Consider the following 24412-nt stretch of genomic DNA (forward strand, 5'->3'; position numbering starts at 1 on the left):
ACTACGCAGCGAGGGCCTTCTTCCTTTCACCAGCAGCGTAAATTACGATTTTGTCATGCATGTTTGGCAACTTGTTTTGTGCAGTGTACGTCATGAAAAAGAATCCGTAATTTGAAATGTTGGCATAAGCCAATTTTTAGGTTCTGCCGTCTCTCTGAAAGTGATCCGATGAAAATATCAGATCATCCTCTCGTGAAATGAGCTCTCTCTGAGGAATAATCATATCGTGATACCAGATAAGATGATAAACAGAATGGTGTACAGGGAGATTCGCCTTGGCATATTAGACACTACCCTTCAGAAGCTAAACGGTCATCCGCCTAGAAAACTCGGTATACGTGCCTGCCTCACGCGACTCTGCGATATTTATGAACAGGAAGAAGCTACGTGGGACAGCAAAGGGTAGTTTCCTGACAGGTTTCTAACATAACTGTCTCGATGGTGACTGTGCAGTTATAACCAACGTGGTATACAGATCGTCCACTTCGAATGTTCATCAGTGTCACAACGCATAATAGGATTACTTGTATTGGAAGTCCACTCTGTGAGCCTGTGGAGGTGAACGAGTAAATATGACGAAACAGAGAAAATGAAGGAAGTGTGATAAAGTAAATTCCTGGCTCAACTGAAGCACATCGTACTGCTGATGAGTTTTATGGGCCCCCAAAATACGTGGGACGACACCTGTGGAAGTGGTAATCCCCAGTGGACGAAAAGTACTTGAAAACAGTCAAATGGCACATACAGTCCTCACAGTAACGGACCTGTCTCACAGCCGCGGGTATATGATCCGCGGCAAGGATGCGCAGCAGTGGTCACTTTAGACGTAATGATGTGGGCTTCGAACCCACTTGTCAGTCATAAGGGGAAGAACAGAAATGAAGGATTGCACAAAGAGAGGGTCAAAGAGTGAATTCGTCTAAACCACTTGACCCAAACGCGTGGGAAGAAATAATACGTTGGGTGTTTGTATTCCGTAACATTAATGGTTTGCGACCGAAAGCTAAAACAGACTAATCTACTGCTTCAGAAGGTAGGATGGTTTCTTTTGATTCTCACTTGGCTGCAAGAGGCGGAGCTCAGAACGGTTACTTGAAACTCATCACATGCTCTCACATCATCGACGCTCTACCCTTGTAGCTGCAGGTAAGCATCCATTTGTCAACTCCAAACTAGCAGACTGGATTATACTTCCCTCTACTGCTAATCAGTTTGCATGATCGAATTTACATTCAGGTGTATGCAGCTTTCAGCGACAATTTGCAATTTTCGGGATTAGTGTACACGAAACTGATGGAGTTCCACACGGGTGGGCGAAACTGACACAGCTGTCCAGCTTTAGAAAGACCACCCCTCAGAAGGGATCACTAACTGATCCTTGCAGGCGATCTCCCTAAAAAAGGAATCGCATAAACTGACACCAGTAACGAAAAAAATTAAATAGTTTGTATAGCACAACTGTTCGAGTGTCGTTATGCGATTCCCTCCGGAAAAGTAACTCAAAGGGAAATACTTCTGCCAGGAGGAAAATTTTGAAGATACGAGGTGTTTTTCATTGCGATCCCACTTTTCAAAAAGGAGACACGTACCGTTCCATAAATAGCTGAGTTGCTCCATTGGCATGGCAACGAAAATAGCTCATACTTCCGGAGAGCTTACGTGAAAATACTTCTCGCATCCCCAATATTGTACTCTTTCTTTAGGCATTTATCTGCGTCATAGCTTGTCACAGCGGTCTTGAATTTGTTCCCAACTTAAGGTGCTTTTTGAACGTCAGGCGATGGGCGCCTTGGGGATCATCGCTCAAGTCGCCTAATGGGAGCGACAGATTTGTTCTCTTGTCAGTGATAAAAACTGAATGAATCAAAGTATCGCCACCAACGTCCTTCGTTCGAAACTGAAATGGGTGGGTAAATGTAAACTTCCGATTCTCACATGAAAGTTTATTCTTTTTTGACAGGCAGTCACCACCGACAGGCGTCAACATCGGTGCTTCAATTCCTCATTTTAAGTTGGTGGTGTGCACGCAATACGAACAAACTTCGTGACCATGACATGATGGCTCGCCAAGTAAACAGACGAAACAAGGATAAGAGCGGGTTATTCCTAAGGTCCTTGTTCTCATGGATTCGCGTAGCCATGTCAAAACACGTACATAATGCTCTAAGCGATTCCAAATAAAAACAAGGGGGAATGTGTTGTGTTTACTCATGCACCCAAAAGAGCGAACAAGCGAGTCACCATTTGATGACATACCACAGCTAACCGAGAGTGCATCCATTCGGCAAACAATGCACTTCAGTTACGGTCTGCATTCGTACGAAACGTGCACGCGCGACCCTGGAGTGTTGTCAGAGCTCGAGATTCAAAGTGAGTGCCCTTGGAACGCATGCCAATTTTGACTACAACAGGACCCAGGATCACTGGGGACCATATGTGATGGTGGTCAAAACACGTTAGCTTGCTCCCTTCGACTTAGCAGCTCGTTGTTTTTACCAGCTGTATTTAGATGCATTTTTTCCACCATAAATTCACTTAGTTAAGTGTCACCTGGTTTCCAGCACACTTACGGACACGAAACTCAAACGTCCCACCTCTACAGGAACAGACGAACCAATGAAACCAAGCGGTCATTCGACTTCTTTAAGAACCTCGTCAGCAGCAACCCGATTGTTGCATCACCCCATGATTTGGACAAAACATAGCGAACAAAATACCCAGTTCCGGGACTTATTGACAAAAGTGAACAGTTATTAGACTTCAAACGAAGTTAACAAGTGCCGTTTTACTCACCTGTACAACTCGTTGGACCAGTTGTCTGCACATCCATAGATTCAGCATCCGAAGGTAGGTCCTGTGGAAGTCCATTGTCAAGTATGGGCACTGAAGACGAATCTTCGTTGGTTTTATTTGTATCCTTCAAGACGCTATCCCATAGTTCAAATAAAGCATCCGTGGTTAGGGGTGAAGGTGGCGGTTCCATTGGTTCTTTGCTGGTAACCACAGGTATAGAAGTAGGAAAGTTGAGTAAGAAGTGATCAGTTATGGTGGGTAATTTAGAACAAATCATCAGGAGTATGCTGAAATTTCACATCTTACCGGACATGAGGATATCCAAGTGCCCGGAGACCAGCTATGTCTAATAAGCGAACATAATGTCATCGGACGGATGTCACGTGCAGCATATGGACCATATGGACATGCCCTGATTGATCAGAATGCCAGTCAATCCGGATCGAGCATCTTCAGCTCGAGGCTTCTCGCCCCTTCACGGAGATTCTGGTACGAACTTGTGGAACATTCTGCCACTGTCTTATAAATACGGTTGTAATAATCTTCCTTTGTTTCGATAAAGAGCTGTCTAGAGCTATCGTGCCTTTTGGTATACCATAGTGGGTGGAGCAGGAAGCCAAGGGACCGATAGGGTTGCGCGGCTGTTCAGCAAGTCCCAACAGCCAGTAGGATAGGCAAAAAATGTTGAGAAAGACTACTTGCTCAAAACTCTTTCACTTATTTCGCTTATTCGCCCTCCAGATTCTTTTTTGGGGCAAAGGGTGTAAGAAAATCGGTGTTCTTTTATTGAGTGCGATACAACGCATGGACAGGAACTCATATCAGAAATGACCCGGACATTAGCCAGTGAAAATTGCAATTGTATGGTTGGGTCCCACAAGAATCTCAATCACTTATGATATAATGTGTTACCTTCTGCCAGTCTGCAGGAAGTTTTACTTTTGGGCACTGCATTTTTGTGGAACCAGAAGATAAGGCACCTATTCAGTTGTTGAAAAGTAAGTCTTCGTATGCATTTCTCTTGCGACAAAACCGGTAGTTACAAACATGCGTTTTCAAACCATTCAAAGAATGTAACAGGAACAGGCCTCATCATCATCATCATGGGCAGCATGACATTAGCGTTCGACACTGATGCTTCGCCGCCACAGAGCAACAGGGCTGGACCTCTGTAAACATCAACTCGGTGGCCATACCGTACCTGAGCTTGGAAAGAAGTGATCCGACTGGCAAACCGACAATCTTTGGAAATCGATTTCCACCTACACCGTGATATGACTACTGAATTTTTGTTTGACTAGGATATGAAACTTGGTACAAGCTAACGGGAGCAGCATGTGTACTCACGCCACATCCAAAAGATGTATGGCTTCACACAAGCCGTGTTACTGTTTCTTAAAGTCGGTGACAGTTAAATTTGTCAGGCAAATAGCGCTTTCAACCCATTCACATTTTCAGGTTTGTGGAACAACGTCACGTCTGCCCAATAGCATCGACAGTCAACATACGATGTTTAGTTTAGACATAAATATATAAAAGCATTAGCCCTTACTTATGGTTGGACAGAGCGCGTGAAAATATTACCACATTAATGTACCAAAGAGTGACATGTAAGATTGTTCAGGTAGACGATGCAGCATCCGGTGTAGATCTCTGGTTGGATATTTGTGAGGTTGTTTTCTATCCGATCAAGTGTTCAGCAACAATACCGAAAAGTTTACTAGTCTCGCACAAAGCAGTGGCAGAGAGGAAATTTTAAAAAATTTATTACGATGTTTGTTTCTCTTGATGATACTCAACAAAGGAACAGTGCAGAGAAGCAGTGCGATCGACCGTCGTGCTATTGAAGTTATTATTGTTAAAGTTGAACCTGAAATAGTATACCGACGGTAAGGTTTTCAAGAAAATTGACTTATAGTGTTGACTGACGAACCCTTTATGTTCTGCCCAGCGTATTCCCGTACAGTAATCCTTCGGTCCTCTAAGTGGTCTGATCCTAGAGACAGGTCACCGGAAACTTAACGAATCAATAGATGAACAATCCGGTGTGTATAATTATACCATGTATAGATGATTATTTATTACAATCCACAGCGAAAATATTCCGAGCACCCCCTAACGGTTCGAAACTAGGAAAATAAGACATTCACCGCACCCGTAAGGGTCCCGGAAAACCAGTTGTATACAGGGATCAGGAGAAATGAAATGGGGGCGCTGGTAAAATAGTGACACAGTTTTGCGCCTGGTTTACTCACGTGATATGATCTACCTCTTCCCTTGTTGCTCCACCATCTGTATATGCGGCGGAACGGTTATTCAAAATCTGTAGTCCATCGGACCAACTGGATGCCGTATGTATCCTGCTTAAAGAAACGCCTGGTAGTTCAGCGTTTGGATCAAAACTAATATGGCGAAGGCGTGGAGTGGAGGCGACATAAGGAACGCTTGTGAGACCAATCTCGGATGAGTGGGACCTGTCAACCGCAGAGCCAGAAACCTGGTTAGGTGTGGTTTCGAGTGTCGGCTTAACATGCAGCAAAGGAGAACTGGAACGACGAGATCGGACGGTAGAAGAGGAGACACAGTTAACCAAAGCACTGCCACCTAACTTGCGCAGGTACGAGTACAGTAAATTACGCTCCAATTGAAGTCCGGAGGTAGAGTTGCTGGAGGAAGACAGCAATCCAGAGTTCGGAAAACGACCCGAAGATAGACTGTAGAGAAAGACCAAAGATATAGGTTGGCAAGTAGACAAGGAAAATAAATATAGTCATTTCGAATACCAATTCGAACACTACTAAACATTCTCAGTTAATCCGATAGTTAATCTGCCAGTTGATTGGCTGCCACCGCAGAATGGTTACGTTTGTTTAGTAGATTTTTTCATTGGGGAAAAATAGAAAGATGTGAAACAACGTAAAATACACGTGATAAGCAACTAGGTGGAAAATTTCGCATCCGAAATCTGTTAAAAAGTTCCTATGAAGGGATGTTAAAAGATATTATCCAATAAGGCGAGTGGCAACCGTTTTTCGATGGTGGTTCAGCCGATGTTTCAATTTCTATTGAGGATGAGCCAGGACAAGGGAGAGAGCACCCAAACAGAAAATCCTAAAGTCTAGAATAGTCGAAATTGAACCATGCAAAACAAACTCACGGATCCGTAAGATGGAAACTGATCTGAGACGAGAATATTCAACTATCTACATGGATGTCCACTGCATCCTGTCTCACTACGGATACTTACGACAAAATGAAAGTTGGATGCAGTGGCTCACCTCAACCGTATTGTTGTTCACTATTTACGCCATAAAGGACAACGGAGGGACAAACAAAAACAATGTGAAACTTAGAGAAGTTTGGCAAGCAATCGATGGATTTATTGTTCAATTCTGTCCCATCTTGTGCTTTGCAGTTATCTTTCCCAAGTTTTCTTGGCAGTTTAATGTCACCTTTTGACGTCAAATGACTCGAAAACTATTTGTTGACCAAAAACGAAACCAAGAGAGCGATGCTGTTTCTTAGACGCCTTGACAACCAGTCTGTTCAGAGTGCGGTTGGTGGTGATAGGGGGAGGGGAAGGATGTGCATGCACCACCATTACTGTTATTGCTGAATAGTATCACCAGCAAACGATAATGATGATAAGCATCCCCACGATAGATAAAAACAAGGTGCACCCAGAGTGGCGCACCCAAAAAATCCAGGAACATCATGTTGAGCCATTTGAAAAAATAGCTGAAGAAGTTAACCTGTGGTATATCTCATGCACATTGCGATTTCCGTGTCTTGCAGCCTGTGTTCGTATCAAAACGAATCTGAAACGAATGTGGGTCGCAGAAAAGCGAATACCGTCCAAATAACGTACCGTCAAACTGCTACGTATGTATACACACATTCACACACCACTCTTCAAAGGTGAACAAGAAATCCGTATATTTACCAAGGCCGTGTATCGATTGCCTCAGAAAGTGTAGATGAACAGCTGTTGAACAGGTGACTAATCGTTGGCACAATGCAACTGGTAAGGCTTCCTGTGGTATTGTTTCGTAAAAGGTGAGACAGTTAATCTAAAGTCACATGACAAGCAGGCGGCAGTTAGGTGTACATAAAAGAAGTCAGGATGAAAAATGTCGTGCACAGTAAGCACGTATAAGTTTAGTATACAGAGGTTGACGGTTGAAAAATGAGCACAATCAATACTGTGAGGGTAATCTAACCCGTCACAAAGATGGTATGAGTAGCTTCACCGTTGTTTCATCGAATCATAACTTTAAGCAGTCATGAAGGAAATCAAGAGGAAGAGAGCCGCTTTTATGTATTTATGTTCGCGATTAAAGTACTGTTGTTCTAGTGGGCAGGCTCGTCGGCAGCCCACTGACGGACTTGTTTGAGCGCTGTACGTCAGAACAGGTATGACACAGGAGAGGTTGGTAGATCAGGTAATGTGGTTGATAGTTGACTTGTTCGCTGGACATGGCTAGTTTGTTGCAAAAGTGTGGTCACAAATCGAGATAGCAGCATCAGTGCAACCCTGGTCACTTGCGCTTGTGTATGTTCATGTTATGTGAAACAGAAGACGTTTGATTTGTCGGTTCTATTGGTTGGCCCGATGGTCGAGTTCTGATTGGCTAATATCCAGATGGCCGTCGAGTTTGACCTCTTCTAATCATACTCAGTGACATCTACCCGGGTGCTTTCATAGTAGATCCCATCATATGACCCCTTCCTCTGATGGTCGGTCCTGGTTGAGGGGTTATGCAGATTCCATCCAGTTAAATATGACGGTTGATTGAGTACCATGATTCCAGAAACGCCCCTGCTGTTTTCCTGGTTACGGTTCACCTGTCGTCGGTTGAGCTACACTGTTGTTTTTGTGGCCTCTTTCGGACCCACACAGTAGTTGACAATTTTTGAAAAGCTCACGCGAATAGGTTGATAGTAGAGGTTTTATGGATAATAAAACTTAGTCTATGCATTCCGTCTAGTGTAATCCCGTGGTTATGACGGTACAGTAGCTGGCTGACGTTGTCGCATCGAAAAGATGTGACTTACATTTGGAACGGTTAGGGAACCTCGAAATTTCGCTGTTCAGAGCTTCAGAAACTGAACAGTTCCGCTGTAAGTGATGCGCATCAAGTATATCAGGGAAGCTCACTCACATATCCGAACAGCTTTTTGGCTAGCAAAAGCTTTACTCTTTAGCATCGAACAATCCACTGGGCTTTTAAACAAAGATGTCCCATAGAACAGAAGAACATCGCTGCAAAGGCGTCCTCTTTAGGGAGAAAAATTCAATTGGTCTCTTAAGCTTCCAACTTCCAAAGTCCAGTATAGTAACTGTCGAACCTAGTCATAATCGAACAGACAGCTGTACGATAAAACTTGAATTCCAATCATGCCTTTGTTACCGCTAACGGGCGTTATAGTGAAACAAAGGAGTACCCTGTTGTAGATATACGGTGGCCACAAACAATACAAAGCTGTATTTCAAGAATGAAACAGGTAGCTTAGTAAAGTTTGACTCTAACGACCCAAGATCCACCTGCCAATGGACAGTGGCTGTAGCGCGACACCGATGAATATAGGTCACGTGCAATAATTTAAACGAAAGACGTATAACTGAAAAGTCCGTGCCCTTTGTGTTCGAATCTTAAACTGAACGGAGTGGGCAGAAGAATCAAAGCTAAAATGATACACTGAGGGAACAGTGCTAAAGCTGCAGACGAATCAAATGGCAGGTTTTGGTCGCAAAATTTCAGAAAGTGAGAATCACAAACATGTCGAAATCAGAGTAACAAAGCCAGTCAACACGTGATCAGAGGACGTGGATTCCTTGACTGAAAGGTGAGTGGACAATTCACGACATGGAAACAAACTATGAAGCCAATAACCAGCAAACTCAGTCGGGTTGACAAATGCCACCTCTCTGTACGGGGACCCTAGCACGCAGCTGTTGATGGCACTAACAGAAGTGGCTTTAATTAATCCCACCGTCGAACAGAATCGCTGATCACCTATCAAGAACACAAGCTATGTTGAGTGAGGACGGAGGAATGATCATAGAGTATCACGCAGATCAACCAGTTGTTTGCGTAAAAGTTATTGTATTGCGTTCAGCTGTAGCACCCTTCCGGTGCCTAGCTGCCATGCCACCCGAAGGAAGCACGAGGGCTGGGATACTGCCAGGTTGCCCAAGCCTAGACAGGGGAAGTCGAGTGGCGGAGGTCGGATTCGAACCACGGACCTTCAGGTTAGTAATCCGCGCTCTAACCACTTCGGCCATCTCGCCGAACAAATAGGAATCAACGAAAAGTAGGAGAGATTAAAATGTGTATCCGTCAAGAGTCGAGGAAATTAATAAAATAAATAAGATTCATAAGGTTTAGGCTAAACACCACCGAGAAAATCCTTAAACGAGGGCTCAATGAACTCTTCCCTCGTAATTATCTGAAACCAGACGTAGCTCGTACATTTTCCCTATATGAAACAAAATGAAGAGAGAAACTGCTCCTTCAATTCAAGTGAAGTGTAAAAACGCGAGGAATAAAGCATACGAAGCAGACAAATGACTTGACAGAGAAGCCAAACAAAGTTAGCAGGTTGAAGACTTCCAATATAATGGACATCTACTATGCATGAGTCATCTAGTGATGTTTGGCAGTGAATAAGGCAATGACTATACAATCATCAAAAGACATTCGGGTGAATTCATCGCGTGCGTGAATCAGTCACCAGCCGGGAGGACTTCAAACAAAAGTGCCGGCCGGTATAAAATGCGCTTACCCAGGGTCTGCAGCGCCATTCTGAAAGCCGGAATCGATCATTTCGTCTAGTGCATCGATTCGTTCGATAACTAGCAGCCGACAAAGGACGGCAAGTTGTTCGTGTTCTTGCATGAGAGCTTGTAGTCGCCCGGACCGCTCATCGCTCTCTTCTTGTTTCACGTCCGATTGGATGTCCAAGGCTTGCTCCTGCAGAGAAAGATCAAGATGAACTACGGGATAAAAAAACACGACACCGAAGATTGCCACGGTATCCACTGGACGACGACCGTATCAGTGAACGAAATAGTGTTATCGTGTCCTCCAGAAGCAAAGTTGTCAGTTTATTGTTTGCATGTTCTAGTTAGGGTTTGTCACAATCTTTGCGTAGGATTTTGTAGATGAACTTGGCCTTTCAAAATAATCAACTGTAACTCATTCCCATAAAAGACCAGGAAAGACGGGAATTTGACTGGAAAAGTGTTATCATACCAAGAACATGGTGAAGCAATAAAAATGCACATAGGGAACTGTCTTATTCACGAACCACCGAAGACATTAAACTCTGATCCTCAAGGTGAATCAAAGAAGCAACCAACAAATACTAAACTCGAAGGACAGACTAATATTAGACTACTACAAGTCGCAGTAACAAAAATCAGCAAGCGAAGGAACCCAACAGGCCAAAGAGCAGGGCCTGATAAAGGAAAAGTTTTCAAAGCCAAAGAACCAAGCGCACAATAATGGACGGCGTCAGAATAAAGGACATAAAAAATAATGGAAAAAGGGCAAGTGATCAACCAAAAAGACAACATACGTCAAAACAACAGATCGAAACAAGGGGGAACAAAAAGGACGGCATCTAGCCGTCAACCATCAAACGTAAGAAACATCAACCAGAACACAAACCAGGTCGCAAACGAACTACCAAGACCATGAACATGATGAATTAAGGAGCCAGTCACGTTGGAAGCATGATTCTTTTTAAAATTCATATCAACGTAGGCGAGGAGAAATTATCAACTTAGCGGTAAACTGACATCTATCTGAATGGTGACGAAATGTTTGCAAGCTAACCGCCAAACACGGCGAACAGATCAACCACCATGCGACCAAGAGTCAAGTATCTTGTACTTGAATATGTGTTCATTAGTATGCTCCCAATGTCCTCATGAATGAAAGATCACACTATTTGTAAAAATGTGGGTATTGGAAACGATGTGTAGTTGTGCAACTCTAATGAAGGCTTGTGCAAGACCGACAGGTTCATCCCCGGGCTGATAGAGTCTCCGTCTCACTGTTGCTTGTTAGAAACGGCCTTAAGCAGGCACCTATATGCTGTGAACGTGGCCAAAATTAGGGAGTATATTCATTAGATTGTATAAAAGAACAAAGGCAAGTTACTTTCACGACGGCAAACAGTGTTGAAATATAAATGTCCGGAAATCTCGTTTAGTGAGTAGAGAGTAGACAACACAGCAAAAACTTGCTAAATAGAACGCTGGAAACCGAGTGGTTCAACGATGATAGAACAGTCAGAAAAGTTACCTTGGCAATTCTTCGGCGCAACTGTCGCACACGAAGCCAAATATGTTCAATCTGAACGAGTGTAGGGGGTCCATTGTTATGAGCTGAATGTTTTAGATCCACAGGACAATCAGAACAAACGTAGCTATTAACTTGAGCACACGGGTCAACAATAGTGGTGACGAGGAACTGTTGTGATTCATTTGCGGGTCCTTGAACAACGTTTGAACTCCGGCGAGATTGATCGGAAGAAGATACAGGTGACTGAAAGCAAGATTCCGCGGACCCATTAAAATCATTCTGAGTCGAGTACGCAGTCTGGGACTGGATGGTTTGAGAGACACCGATTGCACCGGATGCTAGGGGGAGATTTGACGGACTGGAGGCATAACAAACCGAGGATTCCACAAAGGGCTTGGACAGAGGAACAAATGGAATTTGTTGACTAATAGATATTGGGATGGAGGGAAGAGTAGAGAACGGTGCGTCAGCTGCCACCTGGACAAGGATTAGCGAAGTAGACGCCATCGAAGACAGCTGGACAGAAGTAGCTGGAATGGTGTTGTGATTTGCTGTGGAAAAAATCAGGGGAAGAAAACGGCAAGGATTAAGTACAAACTACTCAATAGAGAATCGATGAACGAAGAAACATAACGAACCAATTCCTTCATAAACAATCGTCTCCCATCTAAGTGAGGATTGAAGGAGCAAAGGGAACATTATTCTGACAGTTGAAATAAGGAGACGATAGCTGTTCAATCACGTGAAAAATACTTGAAACCGATTAAGTAGTCAGCGTTTTCGAAAAAGTTTGGTGACAATCGGTAGATTTATTGCTGGACAACGTTTCGCTTTTGACACAAAAGCTTCGTCAGGCCAAATGACAGGGTTGGTTCTCCTTCCGCCTTAAATCTCGATCAACCTCGGAACTTGGCCTGACGAAGCTTTTGTGTCAAAAGCGAAACGTTGCCCAGCAATAAATCCACCGATTGTCACCAAACTTTTTTCGAAAACGAGACGATAGCTGTTTCATTCAGGACTTCCGCACGAAAATTCTTTAGCTGAAGAAATTGAACGGATTATCGAAGAAACAACAAATTCTGAGACTATTTGCGATAAAACTGATTTAATTCTGGAGATTAAATAAATAATCACGGTGCACGGTTGTAGTGAGAACCGTGTAGCATGAAACCGTAGGTTAAAAGAATTTATGGTATAAAATGGTATTTAGCGGGAATACTACAAACTAATAGGTTCTGACACGCGTGTGGCAGCATAGCCGATACAAAGCTACGTGCCAAACAAGCCACGCTCGACAAAACAGGATAACGAAATTGCAAAAGGATAGTCAAATGATCGACTGAATGTGATTTTGTGTTTTTTCTGCTTTGCCTTTTCGGTGAGCCGTAAATACCATGATTACAAGCTTGTGAATGCGTGTCATTATTTTTATTCTCAGCCATATCATTCAGTGACAGCAACGACCAGGGATATTCGGGTCCCAACGAACCGACAAAGTCAACTGGCACGCCGTGTCACATCTCAGTTCACTACCAGTCATCTACTCTGTACACGCAGCATGGCAGACGCGGGCGTAAAAAGTGCCCACATCGTCGCAACGAATGAAATGAAAACATTTTTTTTCAAAAAGAGTTGTCTAAATCCAATATTTCATGACAAGCGATGTGGGTGGCAGATGAGCTTCGCTGTTGTCAGGGCCAGTACAAACGCCCAAACATGTAGGAGGCTAACGCAATACATCACTAAGACTTATTCTGGGTGATCAGGTTGCTTTCTCGTTTTTATTGCTATTCCATGCTTACTTTGTAAACATTAAATTGTATCGTTTTACATCGTCTTGGATTCAAATTTAATTTACCGTGTAATGTTTTTTTCACGTAATTCTGCTAATGAGCCACCATAAAGCCTCCTGGCGTTAAGCTTATAATTATGCTAGAAGTGATCATCGCTGCGAAGATCAAACTGAGTAATGAGCAACATTAGCTAGCCATTTGTGCTTTAGGTGACTACTATGGGCAGTGTGAATAACTGATTCATACAATGTGGCACTAAACTTGATGTGACCGGATGATAGGCTTGGAACTATCTCCCTCATGTTCGTACTCCGGTCTTGATTCCCCGGATTTACACAGAGCATATGGCATATGTTCAGCTAGTTACAAGGCGGTCCAAGGTATACGCATGCGGCATCAGCTAATGTGCGCGGGGTCTAACGTTTCAGTCCGATTTGACAGCCAAATCCAGGAATGAATGCCAGTCCACAATGACCAACGTCCCATTTGTTCTTGACACCGGATATGTGCAGGACTTCATAAGCACTGCTTTTTAGTGGATTGAATTTGCGTGAAGGGACCAGGTGCCGCATCCGTAGAGGAGTACAACACGTGCAGCGATGCTCTCGTTGAGAAGTGGGATGCCGCGTCACTGCCATTGTTGTTGACCCGACTTTTGCATTTTGTTGTGGGATCTCACCTACACCATACGTGTAAGCGAAGCTGTCGACTAGTTCTAACCCTTATTCATCCAAGATGAAGTAAGCGTAGGTTTCTGTCAATAGTAAAGTACACATATTACACTTTCCGGGAACAAAGCACACAACTAAAAGCTCATCAGGTGTCTATCTGCCAGTCGAATTTCTTTAACCGATGACATGTGGAGTCACAAATATTGCCTTGCTTGGGAGTATGATAGTATAACCACTAGTGAGACTTTAACGCGTGTAGGATGCCAGGACGTCACTGGCTCACAAATGGATAAATAGCAATAGTGCGCGATTAAGTCACACTTAAAAGACCTGTGATAGTATGGTGCTTGAGGCGTTAACATACAAAGGCGCTTTACTACAGCAGCAAAACCTGTAGTTTGTACCAAGGAACCATCTACACCCGAAGTGATAACTTGTGTGGATTACGGCAGCGAAATGCCAAGTAATCTGATGATGAAAGAATACCCATATACAGTGGAACTCTTAACGAGTACCAGGACAAGAACGTGCGATGGAAAGTTACAAACCCAACGGTACTACTCCATAATGCTCCGTGGCCCTTTGTCTGTCATGTTTGTTTGTCATGTTTGAGGTGGTGATAAAGCGCCACAGACAGTCGTTTCAAAAGCCTACAAGGAACAATGATTCTGAGGAGTACAAGCCATGAAGTCAGAAACGAAGTCCACACAACCCGTAGTTCGTCTATGGGTTTGGATTTATTGGTTTGTAGTAGCATATTAATAGTTGCAAGGTCGACCATAACACAGGGAAATTGAGGTGGTGAATTCCAAGTAAGAATATACGGTCTCCCAAAGGAAATGAATCAACTCGTAGTTCCAGCTGGAATAAATGACAGGCTTACATGTCGCTGCAGTTACAGTCAACATACACTCAACGGGGACTATCATCAGTTTCATAGAGAAGGACAACAAGGTGCTTTCAGTATAGTAGTCCAGAAGTTTGCGTTGCCCTATCACAGAAAACGGTCACACTATAGGACAGTACAACACATGATGAGAAAAGTCACAACAAATACTCCCTGTACCTGACAATCACATAGTCTACCGAGTATGGCAAATATTCCTCTGTAGCGGGAGTCTCGGTTCAGAACACCTCATCAGCCATTGACTAGTTACCCATTTGCGACAGCTGTCACCATCAGAAAACGAGAGAGCGGGAGAAGCAATCAGGCATTAGATGAAGTGGCATATTCTAGAGGTTTGATGTCAAATCATCCTAGTTATCTGAATAAACGGTAAACCGGGCAACCATGCATTGAGTGCGCGTGGTTGATGCGCGAGCACAGCTGACTGTGTGATCAAGGCATTTCCGCCGGTGCCACTAACTATTGATCAGCTGCGTGTCGGATCCCACATCAAGAGGCGCGGCAGTTGTCAGTTCGACTGAGTTTACTGGATAGAGTTTCCCTACTTCGTTACTATGCCATAGACTGTCCATATGTCGGTTGCTACTATTCCGCATGGGGCTTGACAAAACGGAGCTCTGTGAGGCAGGCGTCTTATGGCACGCAAAGCACATATCATACCGGTGTGATCAATGGAGCGTGAGTGGTGGACATATCACTAGACGATTTGTGTCAGGAAGGTCGGATTTCTGAAAATAATTCCAGAATGTCCGAAACCTATTGAGACCACCAAACCCTACCAAAATCTCCATAAGGAAGCCAGCAAGCATCCAGGTCAGTCGATCAATCAATCAAGTAAGAAACAACCTGGGAATGTCATTAAAAAAACTCGAGGCCCTTGCAACTGTTGCAATCGCTCGTTAGCAATCAAGCTGTTGTGTTCCTGTTGGCGAGTCTTTTTCTGACACCGAGTCTCTGAAGCTGGAGAAAACAGTTAGATATAACAATTTATATTCCCCAACAATGGTCAACAGTCCCAATTGTTTACTCCATGGCTTCGAAAACATCAATAGTCAAGCACCCAGCTTCACTAACTTTTCCACGTCCCTGATCCATAAAGCAGTATGGATCACACCGTCACAAACTATAGTTCGTCACTGACAGACAAACTGACATCATGTCGGTGTTATAGGTGTCCAAGGTTAGCAAAAGCTGCCTTGACCGTCCTGATCGAGGAGTGACCTTGCATCCAGCAAGTTCACAGGTAAACGAACATCGATTGCATGGTCTGCAAGCACGTCGTTTGGGGTTACAACCACTCAATCCTGTAGCAGCAGTCTGAAACTCGCAGGTGCGAAACACAGCACAGTGTGTATTCAACGTCAGTGCGTAAATTGTTCTGCAGCATCGTAATTCCCGAGGCTTCAGAGTTAGGCAGAAAAGTTGCGGGCAGAAAGTCAATAACAGAGTTGAAAAGGAACCGAACATAGTGAATTCAGGAGGCAAACTGCAGTACACACTGAAGACAGTGGTTAAACACAAGAACAATGGACGTTGTTCGACTGCTATATTACGGCGTGTTTTCATCCTATTTCAAAAAACAGGACTTTCAAGACAAAAAGTTGGTCCAAACATTGTGGTTTGACTTGTTCGTTTAATTACCATAATCAGAACTAATGTAAAATGCAGAAAGTGACAACCTTGAAGTGGGATTTGCTGTAGGGCAAAGCGCTTCAAGTAGATTTTTTGAAGGTTTTTACTGTAGTTTAGCTTGGCTTCACCAAGACCGCCTAGTATCACCAGCAAAGCCTTCAGAGCCCTAACGCAAGCACCGATAGCGAGGGGGTGTATCTGGAATGGGAACGCATGAGTAACGTGTGGGAATGGAAATTCAGAGTATCCGAAGCTGCAGAGAATGTGAAGAAAAGAGGATGCAGTCAGTGAATATCTATTAAAGATTATTCAAATTAACAAAAGGTAGCTTGCATGCCATAACGACCTTGGGCCACCGATGTACAGCGGTCATATACTACTTGACAGGGAAAAAAACAATGTATTGAGGGCAAAGTTATGAATTGTTCGTGTCTGGTACCGACTATCTTTTCAGCCAACAAACTGATGAGAACGCAGTTATTGTGAACGGGGATGGTCACCAACGGAAATTGATTTTACCAGAACTTGCAATGCAGTTGGAAAGCTACATATATTGTGCGAAGTTCTTGTCGACCAGCTTTCACATAACGGCTCGAGATACAGTGTACACAGAATGAGCTTCCCCACCACACCTATTCACCGTTCACCAAAAAATTCAAACAGACAGCCCAGCTACGGCTATTCACTTCGTGGATTCCATGTCCGTTAGACAATCTAGACTAAAGTTGATCGTCTACCCGGCTGCTGCGTCAGAGATGCCAGGCAATGTTTCAGCCTTAATAAGGTCGGGATATAACGGGATTCAGCCAACCAATCCAAAACAAAGCAGACCTCTTAATGTTGATGGATCCTTCCCCATGATAAGACACCGAACTGGTATCGAGAAAGAGATTAAGTCTCTGCACCCTCACTCAGTGTTTTCTTGAAATAGCATTATTTATATCGTAAACCAGAGATCTGCTGTCGAGTGAATCAAATCCCAAAAAACAGAAAACTTCCTGGTTGCGAAATGGTGGGCTTATTTCCCAAAAATGAAACCATGATGGAAGCGTCCCATTCCATTGAAATGAGTTTACTAGTCAACTACCACATTGCGTGGTTGACGTTATGACCACTACAAAACATCCTCGTACTAAATCCACGGATTGTTATTAGCTTGGTCCGTAATTCAACGGTAAGTTGGAATTTCATATTGAGAAAACGGAACAGGGGTGAGGGCGTTGAAGCGTAAGACGAATACGGTTTCCTGACAGCACAACCGCAGTTAATCCCGTATTTCGAAGTGGGGTTCCTGGATTTTCCGGGGACGCATGCTATGTTGCATCGTAACTCCATACAATAATATACGTCGTCCGGCTTGCTGAATAATTTTTTTCTTGAAAGTGCAGTAAAGCGATATTAGAGGCTAGTCCATCCATGTATAATTCAGGAGACATCCAACTCGCCATTTTGACAACAACGTTACAGAAGAGTGTACAAGTGTTTTTCAAGTATCACGAATCTAATCACTGCACCTCACTACCCAAGTTGCGTTAGACTAATAATAACCTTAGTAACAGTAGTACGGTAGGTAGCGACGTGACACAAGTAGGAAAATGCAGATGGTCTGAAATGGAGGCCTGTCAACAACCTGTGCTGAAGTCAATAATATACTCCGTCGTGCTTTTGAGAGTACCACAGAACGCAGAAATTTAGGACTGATCAAACCATGAAATCGACCTGAGCACTGCACAGCAATGGTTAAAAGTAGATTGGTGTGAATAAAAAACAAGATGGTCTCGAATGGACATACTCGTGTTTCGGAGTAAAATCAATGATCCATTGATTCCAGAGCAAACGTTGTCTATTGTAATTGTTGTACGATGAGCGGTTTCTCTTAAGCTTTAATGACTACCACGCTGAAATTCATTGATTCACTTGGTTGCTGTTTTCATATTTACCTTTGAGACTTAGAGAGCTCAATTTTGTATTCCACTTCCCAAAATTCCAAAGCGGCTAAAGTGCCCGTTCTCCTTTTGAGGAAATATACAGTGGCATTGGCAAGACAACCGACCAAACTTCCAATAAATCACTCGCGAATGTTGTTTTCCACTGTCAATCTAGAGTCCACACAACGGTACTTAACATACGATACACAACAGATGTCAGGATTATGAACAATTAGAACACGTAAACGCCGCACATTTTACGGATGAAACGGACGGAAATTCCATCCCGATCATGCTGTGGATGCTCTTGAATCACCGGGTGATATGTACTTTACCAACCAGACAGCATGTGCTCTCCAACAGAAGAGTAAGAAAGCAAAGCAACGCACGTTTGACTTCTGTCAGATGCGGTCACTTCCTTCGACTGTACTCTACAGTTACGATACATTAGACGCCCTTAGCTCGTAACATAAACCAGTGTGGTAGCACTGGTGAGTAAAAAATCGTATGACAAACCAGTGATTCACAGAAAACAGAAACCGGTATATGAAGGGGTCAACGTCCAAAAATACAGGTGGCCACGTCTTGGTTCGGTCTGCAGTTCGACGGTAGCAAGTGTGCAACAGTCCGAACTGACTGCTGGAGTGTCCGCAGGGGAGCCACTTTGAAGTGAAAGTCACGTCGATTGGACGGATGTGTCGAAAGCCAGTCCCGGAGCAAACGAAGGCGTGCCCTGACTGGTCACTGTCAGCGAACCAGGACTAAGCATTTACAGAGCTTCTCACATCATCATGAACATTCTCGCGGGACCCTGCGGGAAATTTCGTGGTAACCCTATAAATAGAGATGCAATAGTTTACTTTCGTTTCTACCATGCTTCCCGATCTACCGTAGTGGGCGGAACAGGAACATAAGGACCGATATAGGGGTTCTAATACTGTGCGCAAGGCAACATAAAGAACACGACAGAGAAGCTTTATTGGTTTCCCAGGACCGTAATTTGGAAGTAAACGAAAATTGCATTCCAGATATCGCCTAAAACCCAGATGAAACATATAAATAATCAACACGTGCGAACAATATTTTGGGACCCTATGTGCGCACCTCCTAAATAGTTAGCGCATACCGTAGCCTTCAGAATGAAAGAAACAGTTTTTTTCTTTGTGAACATGGGGCCTATAGATTTAATTCTCTGCGTGACCGGTAAGCGTGTGGTTGTGGGTCGATATACCGCAAACCTGACTTATTGTTAATGGAACAGCTGCTTTTTTCAAGTTCCCCAAGTAAGCAATACATATTCATGCCGTCCACCTCAAGCTTCAACAAATGCTGCTTTCATTGGTTTGCAGTGACAGTGTTCAGCTGCTACCTGTTCATGTGCTTCCGAAGCACATCCAAAGTGACAAGTATAACAGCTAGAAACTCAAATTCGTTGGAGGCAAACATCAAACAAATACTGTACACACTTTCCAAAACAGCGGTATTACCTGCTTGTTGCGGATAGGTGTCGTCTATCATGTGTGGAGCAGAGCTCGAGTGACGGAGAGAAAGTCCAACATTGAGAACTTCACTAGTAGCCGAAGTTAACGTTGATATGGAAGGGTCGACTGACTGACTCGGAGTACTTTGTTGTGGGGTAGGGCTCGAGGAACAAAAGACAAAACTGTTTTGCACAGGGATGAACGGGGATGAAGTGGTAGGACCGCTATCGGTGGAAGTAAAAGTTGGCATGTGCTGACCAGCTGTGGACATCCGCCAAATGGGAGCTGTCATAGTCAGTGGCTTTGGCTGGAGCAGTGGAAACTGGTGTGTTGTTGGGGGTTGTGGTCGTACTACAGAAGACTGGGGGTCGAAAGGAATGAAGTTTGAATACTTGACTGGTCTTAAATCTTTGTTCAAAAAGTAACTGGCCAATATTTGGTCACGGTAGGGTTCCAGTTGGCGAATCAATGTGGACTTGGAACCCGAAGCCGTTAGTTTGCGTTCGCGGCATTCGGATCGCAACTGCAACACATTCAGTTGCTCCAACGTGTGTGCTTGACCTAGTCCTGACGCCAAATTAAGAAACTGGCTCCCTGCAGGAGACAGGGTTGTCGGGCTTTGAACATTTGTGTCTGGGGTGATAAAATTTTGAACAAAGCCGGAATGTGTGTTTTCGGTTGTTGATACGGCACCAAGAAACATAGGAGAATTCAAAGGTGATACGGTAATTACTGAAGGTGACTGGGATGAACAAGATATGTTCCCGAAGCCTCCTGTGTTCGGTTCTACGGAAGAACTAGACTGGTTGACTGACGGGGCACGTCGCAAGGCAGCACGTTGGCTCAATTCCTGTCCTACTAGCCGGTGAACCCTAGCCGTGTCCTGTAGTCGCAACATTTCAACTTGTTGTGCTTCACGAGCCTGCTGCTTTTGTTGGAATGATGTGGAAGTCACAACGTTGGGCGAGAGAGACTGTACAGATCTGGGACAATAGTTGTGAAACACAAGAGAACCCAGTTTGTAAACTACCGTCTCGTCTTTGATAGAACGACTCGTGGACGAAGGGCCCACAGAGGAACGGCTTGTGAATTTGTTGCGCGTCGGTACCGTTGACTTTGAAGTGTGAGCTGGAGGTGCTGGTTTGATGCAAAGTAAGGGCGGCGGGGCGGGAATCACGACTGCGTCCGCACTCACTTTTTCACCGCTGCCGACACTCTGAACACGAGGATACGGGATTGACCCACACCGGATGAGCGAATCAACACCTGGATCAACCTTTTTTGGCAAAGAACAGTGATAGTTCGAGAATCAAGCATAAGCATTTCTTACGAAGGTAATGAATAAATAAATTATTGGGATGAACAGCCTTCAGAATTGCCCAGGGTGTATAATTTTCATCAGGAACACGCACTTTAAAACTGAGCCTGATGAAGGTTTGTATCCAAAGAACAAAGCTGTCCGGTAAAAAAAATCTACTGATTACTTGCCAAGATTTTCTGGAGATGTCAACTATTCATAATTAGCAACAAGCCAGTCAGATTGTGAACTATACCTGCGGAAAATTTTAAAACACCACAACCTCGAATTTTGTAAATCCCCGTGGTGTTTTGGCATTGCGACGGAAAAACGGTGTATTAGACTGTGTTCGGTCATGACCGAACAGTTACATTACAGCGCTTCCCCAAAAAGGGTTCTTTCTTTCTTTCTTTCTTTCTTTCTTTCTCTCTCTCTCTCTCTCTCTCTCTCTCTCGAGAAGTGCCGAGATCGCGCTCATCTTGGAAACCCTCGAGTATGTAATGTACACGTTTTGAGCAGTGCTCTTGCGACATATTTTGCATGCAATCATAACAGAAACTGAGCAATGGGAAGCAAAATGAATCATGGAACTGTTCTACCAAGTTAACGGTAAAAACTGCATATTACTAAGCGGATAACTACCAACCAAAAAGTGCAACCTTAAGTAAATACGGCGATGCTCGCACACGTCCCTTATTAAGGAATCAGAAAACAAACAAGTGAAATTAACGCAGTAAGCTCAAGATTTTGCTTGGTTGGCTGTAAAATCCGCAAAGGAATCTAGTTACTACCGTTGGGCACAGAGCCGCATCAAAGGGGATTATGGAGCAAACTGGAATCTACCCATAATTCGAAGTTCTTACGTCAAGGCGATTTCAAAGATAATTTTTTCACCAGGGTTTTAATTAGAACAGGCTATAAGACTGAATAAAATCATCCACTGCAAAAAAATTTTGGGACGATGTCCCAGGTTTTGTAGTACAATCGCGTTAAATGTTTTTGTCTTGATCTTCCTCGATGCCATTCTGTGCATGTTTCGGTTAGTTTCATTCAATGTTTAACAGCATGAGCCATATACCAGGGTTACGTTACAATTCCGGTCGTCGGAAAATGGGAGAGCGGAGAATATATGGCCAACCATTGGAGACGATAACATTCGGCTAGTTCGCATTGAATCCGCCCAGTTATTTGGAGGCTACAACCGGAGCATATACAATGCCTAGACAAAGTGACGTCGAACCGAAGATATAGGCACCGAATGCCAAATCTGCCATGGACTTCCTGATTCCAAGTGTAATCCCAAGATGTTAACGCTCCAGCTGGTCCACCAGAACGTATAAAGATGAATTCGTCTACCAAGTCGATTGATTGGTTTGAAAGCATTAGGAGTCTAATTCCGCCCTGTTTTGTAGCAGCGCTTTGAACTTGGCAGGTGTGAAGTGCAGCCAAACGCTGCGGCGATCATTTTGGATGATTTGTACACCTAATGAATATGAACCAAGAAAAGCAATATAATCTGCTTACTCTATGTCTGTGAGAGAATACCACGCGATCATTTTGATCATCGAGGTTTCATGCCTGGGAGAAAAGCTTCGAGTAACTCATCGATATAAAAGCTGAACAGGAATCGTGAGAGAGTTCGGTGTTGTTTTACCCCAGTGAACGTTGTGAAATCAAGCGACAGTTAATCCACTGGAATCCGCGTACAACACCCTTAAAGGGATAAAAAAATTCTGAAATAATACCTTCAATTGCCAGGCACCATGATGGCTTTTGACGATTGCAAGAGTCAAAAGCGCCCTAATATGAAGAACGATCAAGGTCCGAGAGCCTGTTTCAAGGTGAGAATATGGTCGGTCCATTCTAGGCCAGGTTGATATCCAGATTTGTTTCTCTCGGTAACCGACCAAGTTGTGTACGTACAAGTGTCCCAAAGTGTCGCTTCCATTAACTGGAAAATTGCTGCCAACATTAATTGGATTACGGATCGAATCAATCACATTGATGACGTCACATACATCCACATCAACGGTCTCTGAGTGAGTACCCATCAGTGTTGTCGTAGCTGAGCAACGAAAGCCTGCATCTTCAGTAAGGATGAGAAGACAGTTTTAAATTTAAGTGATCACATTGCACGCTCATTAGAGTCAAGCCACCTTGAACACATTTCGTGATGCAAATGAGTTTAGGATCTAGCCACTTCGCGCTCCTTTTGGACGAAAACTCATTGCCATAAATCTCCCTTGTGGGGGTAGTTCGGTAGTTTAAAAAAATCTACACAGATGGTATTCAAGTTCATAAAATACTCGTTCAACAGTACCACTCGATCGCTTAGGAACCCCATTGTTAGAACTCAGAGTGTAGTTACATAATTTAAGGATTGAAGCTGCTGTTGCATCTCATTTATGGATCCGAGTACTGTTCACTCATTTCATTTAATAGAATATGCAGCGGTAAGACGAATGATGGACAATCAGATAGCATTCCGTCCTGAAAAGGTTCGGTCGATGCCGACGTAAACGATGCGTATCTTACCGACACTTTCAGTTGGTCATGAAGAACTGTCGTCTGTCATAATACCCGAGAGACCTTAAGGCCTACTGAAATGTGCAGGTATTGAACCCAGAGCGATTGTGGCTAATGGCAATATCTGGTGGTCGAGTCGTTGCAACAAAATTGGCAAGAAAACAATTTGACCACCAACTGAACAACCTGAGGTACCAACATTGCCCTCCACATCAATAGCGACGTCTTCCAAAGAGTTAGGCTAAACAAACTACGTCTAGATAAAAGCATCGGGGAGAGGGGATGGTTGTGCGCAGGGAGGCAACTACCTATCTCCATCACAGCGACAACTGAAGGTCATTCGATATCGGACTCATAATGTCTCGTTTAGTGTTCCGCAAGCATGAAAAATGCACCATACATCCCGGTTCACAAGAGTGCACTTACGTGCTCCGATAAATAAATAAATCCTTGTGTTTCTTTGTTATCAGGTATTGAGGAAATAAATAAATCATCATCATCATTATCGATAACATGACATCAGTGCTCAACACGGAGCAAGCTACCAGTTGAAATACACAATATAGATAATATAGTCCGAAACCGTCCAGGAAAGCCCGACACCACAAATTCCAGCACTCTGTTATAGCGGTGGATTATTTCGACCGAATAAACAATGGACATTCTAGCGATGGCCAGCACGAGCCCCGCTGAACAAATTGGAAAGAGCAGAAGTATGGATATAATAGTAAGCTGAGAAGGTCTATCGACATAGTGGCTAGAAACAGTAGATCACTTGTGTTTGAATAACAAGTCCCTAAACTCGTATCACAAGCATTCCAACACCTGACTGACCGGTATTAACGGAAAAAATATGCATATGAGTCAATTTACGCAAATGAGATCAGTGTGTGTCAGTAGGGTGATCACGTAAATATAAGAAACAGAAGCTGAGCAGGCCAACGTACACATCTAGGGCACATCATAGCAATGCAAGCCACGTGACAAAAGGTTAAAAACAAGAGCGTGGCTTGATGTGTGCTTCTAAACCCATGGTGGGGTGAATTAATGATCCAACACGATTAGCACCCAA

General features: G+C 43.7%; 1 protein-coding gene across 1 annotated transcript in view; it reads right to left on the reverse strand.

Annotated features, from left to right (window-relative positions):
* T265_15348 (hypothetical protein) overlaps nt 1–24412 on the reverse strand; it is a gene marked incomplete at both ends in the record, with an annotated part of 47337 nt that overhangs the window by 13794 nt on the left and 9131 nt on the right. The window contains 5 exons of the mRNA XM_009177692.1: nt 2794–3080; nt 5049–5507; nt 9580–9767; nt 11106–11656; nt 19524–20793. Coding sequence (XP_009175956.1) covers nt 2794–3080; nt 5049–5507; nt 9580–9767; nt 11106–11656; nt 19524–20793 — 2755 coding nt within the window. The remainder of the gene's footprint in view (nt 1–2793; nt 3081–5048; nt 5508–9579; nt 9768–11105; nt 11657–19523; nt 20794–24412) is intronic.

Source organism: Opisthorchis viverrini (genome assembly GCF_000715545.1).
Source record: "Opisthorchis viverrini unplaced genomic scaffold opera_v5_447, whole genome shotgun sequence".
In the NCBI taxonomy this organism is placed as follows: Eukaryota; Metazoa; Platyhelminthes; class Trematoda; order Opisthorchiida; family Opisthorchiidae; genus Opisthorchis; species Opisthorchis viverrini.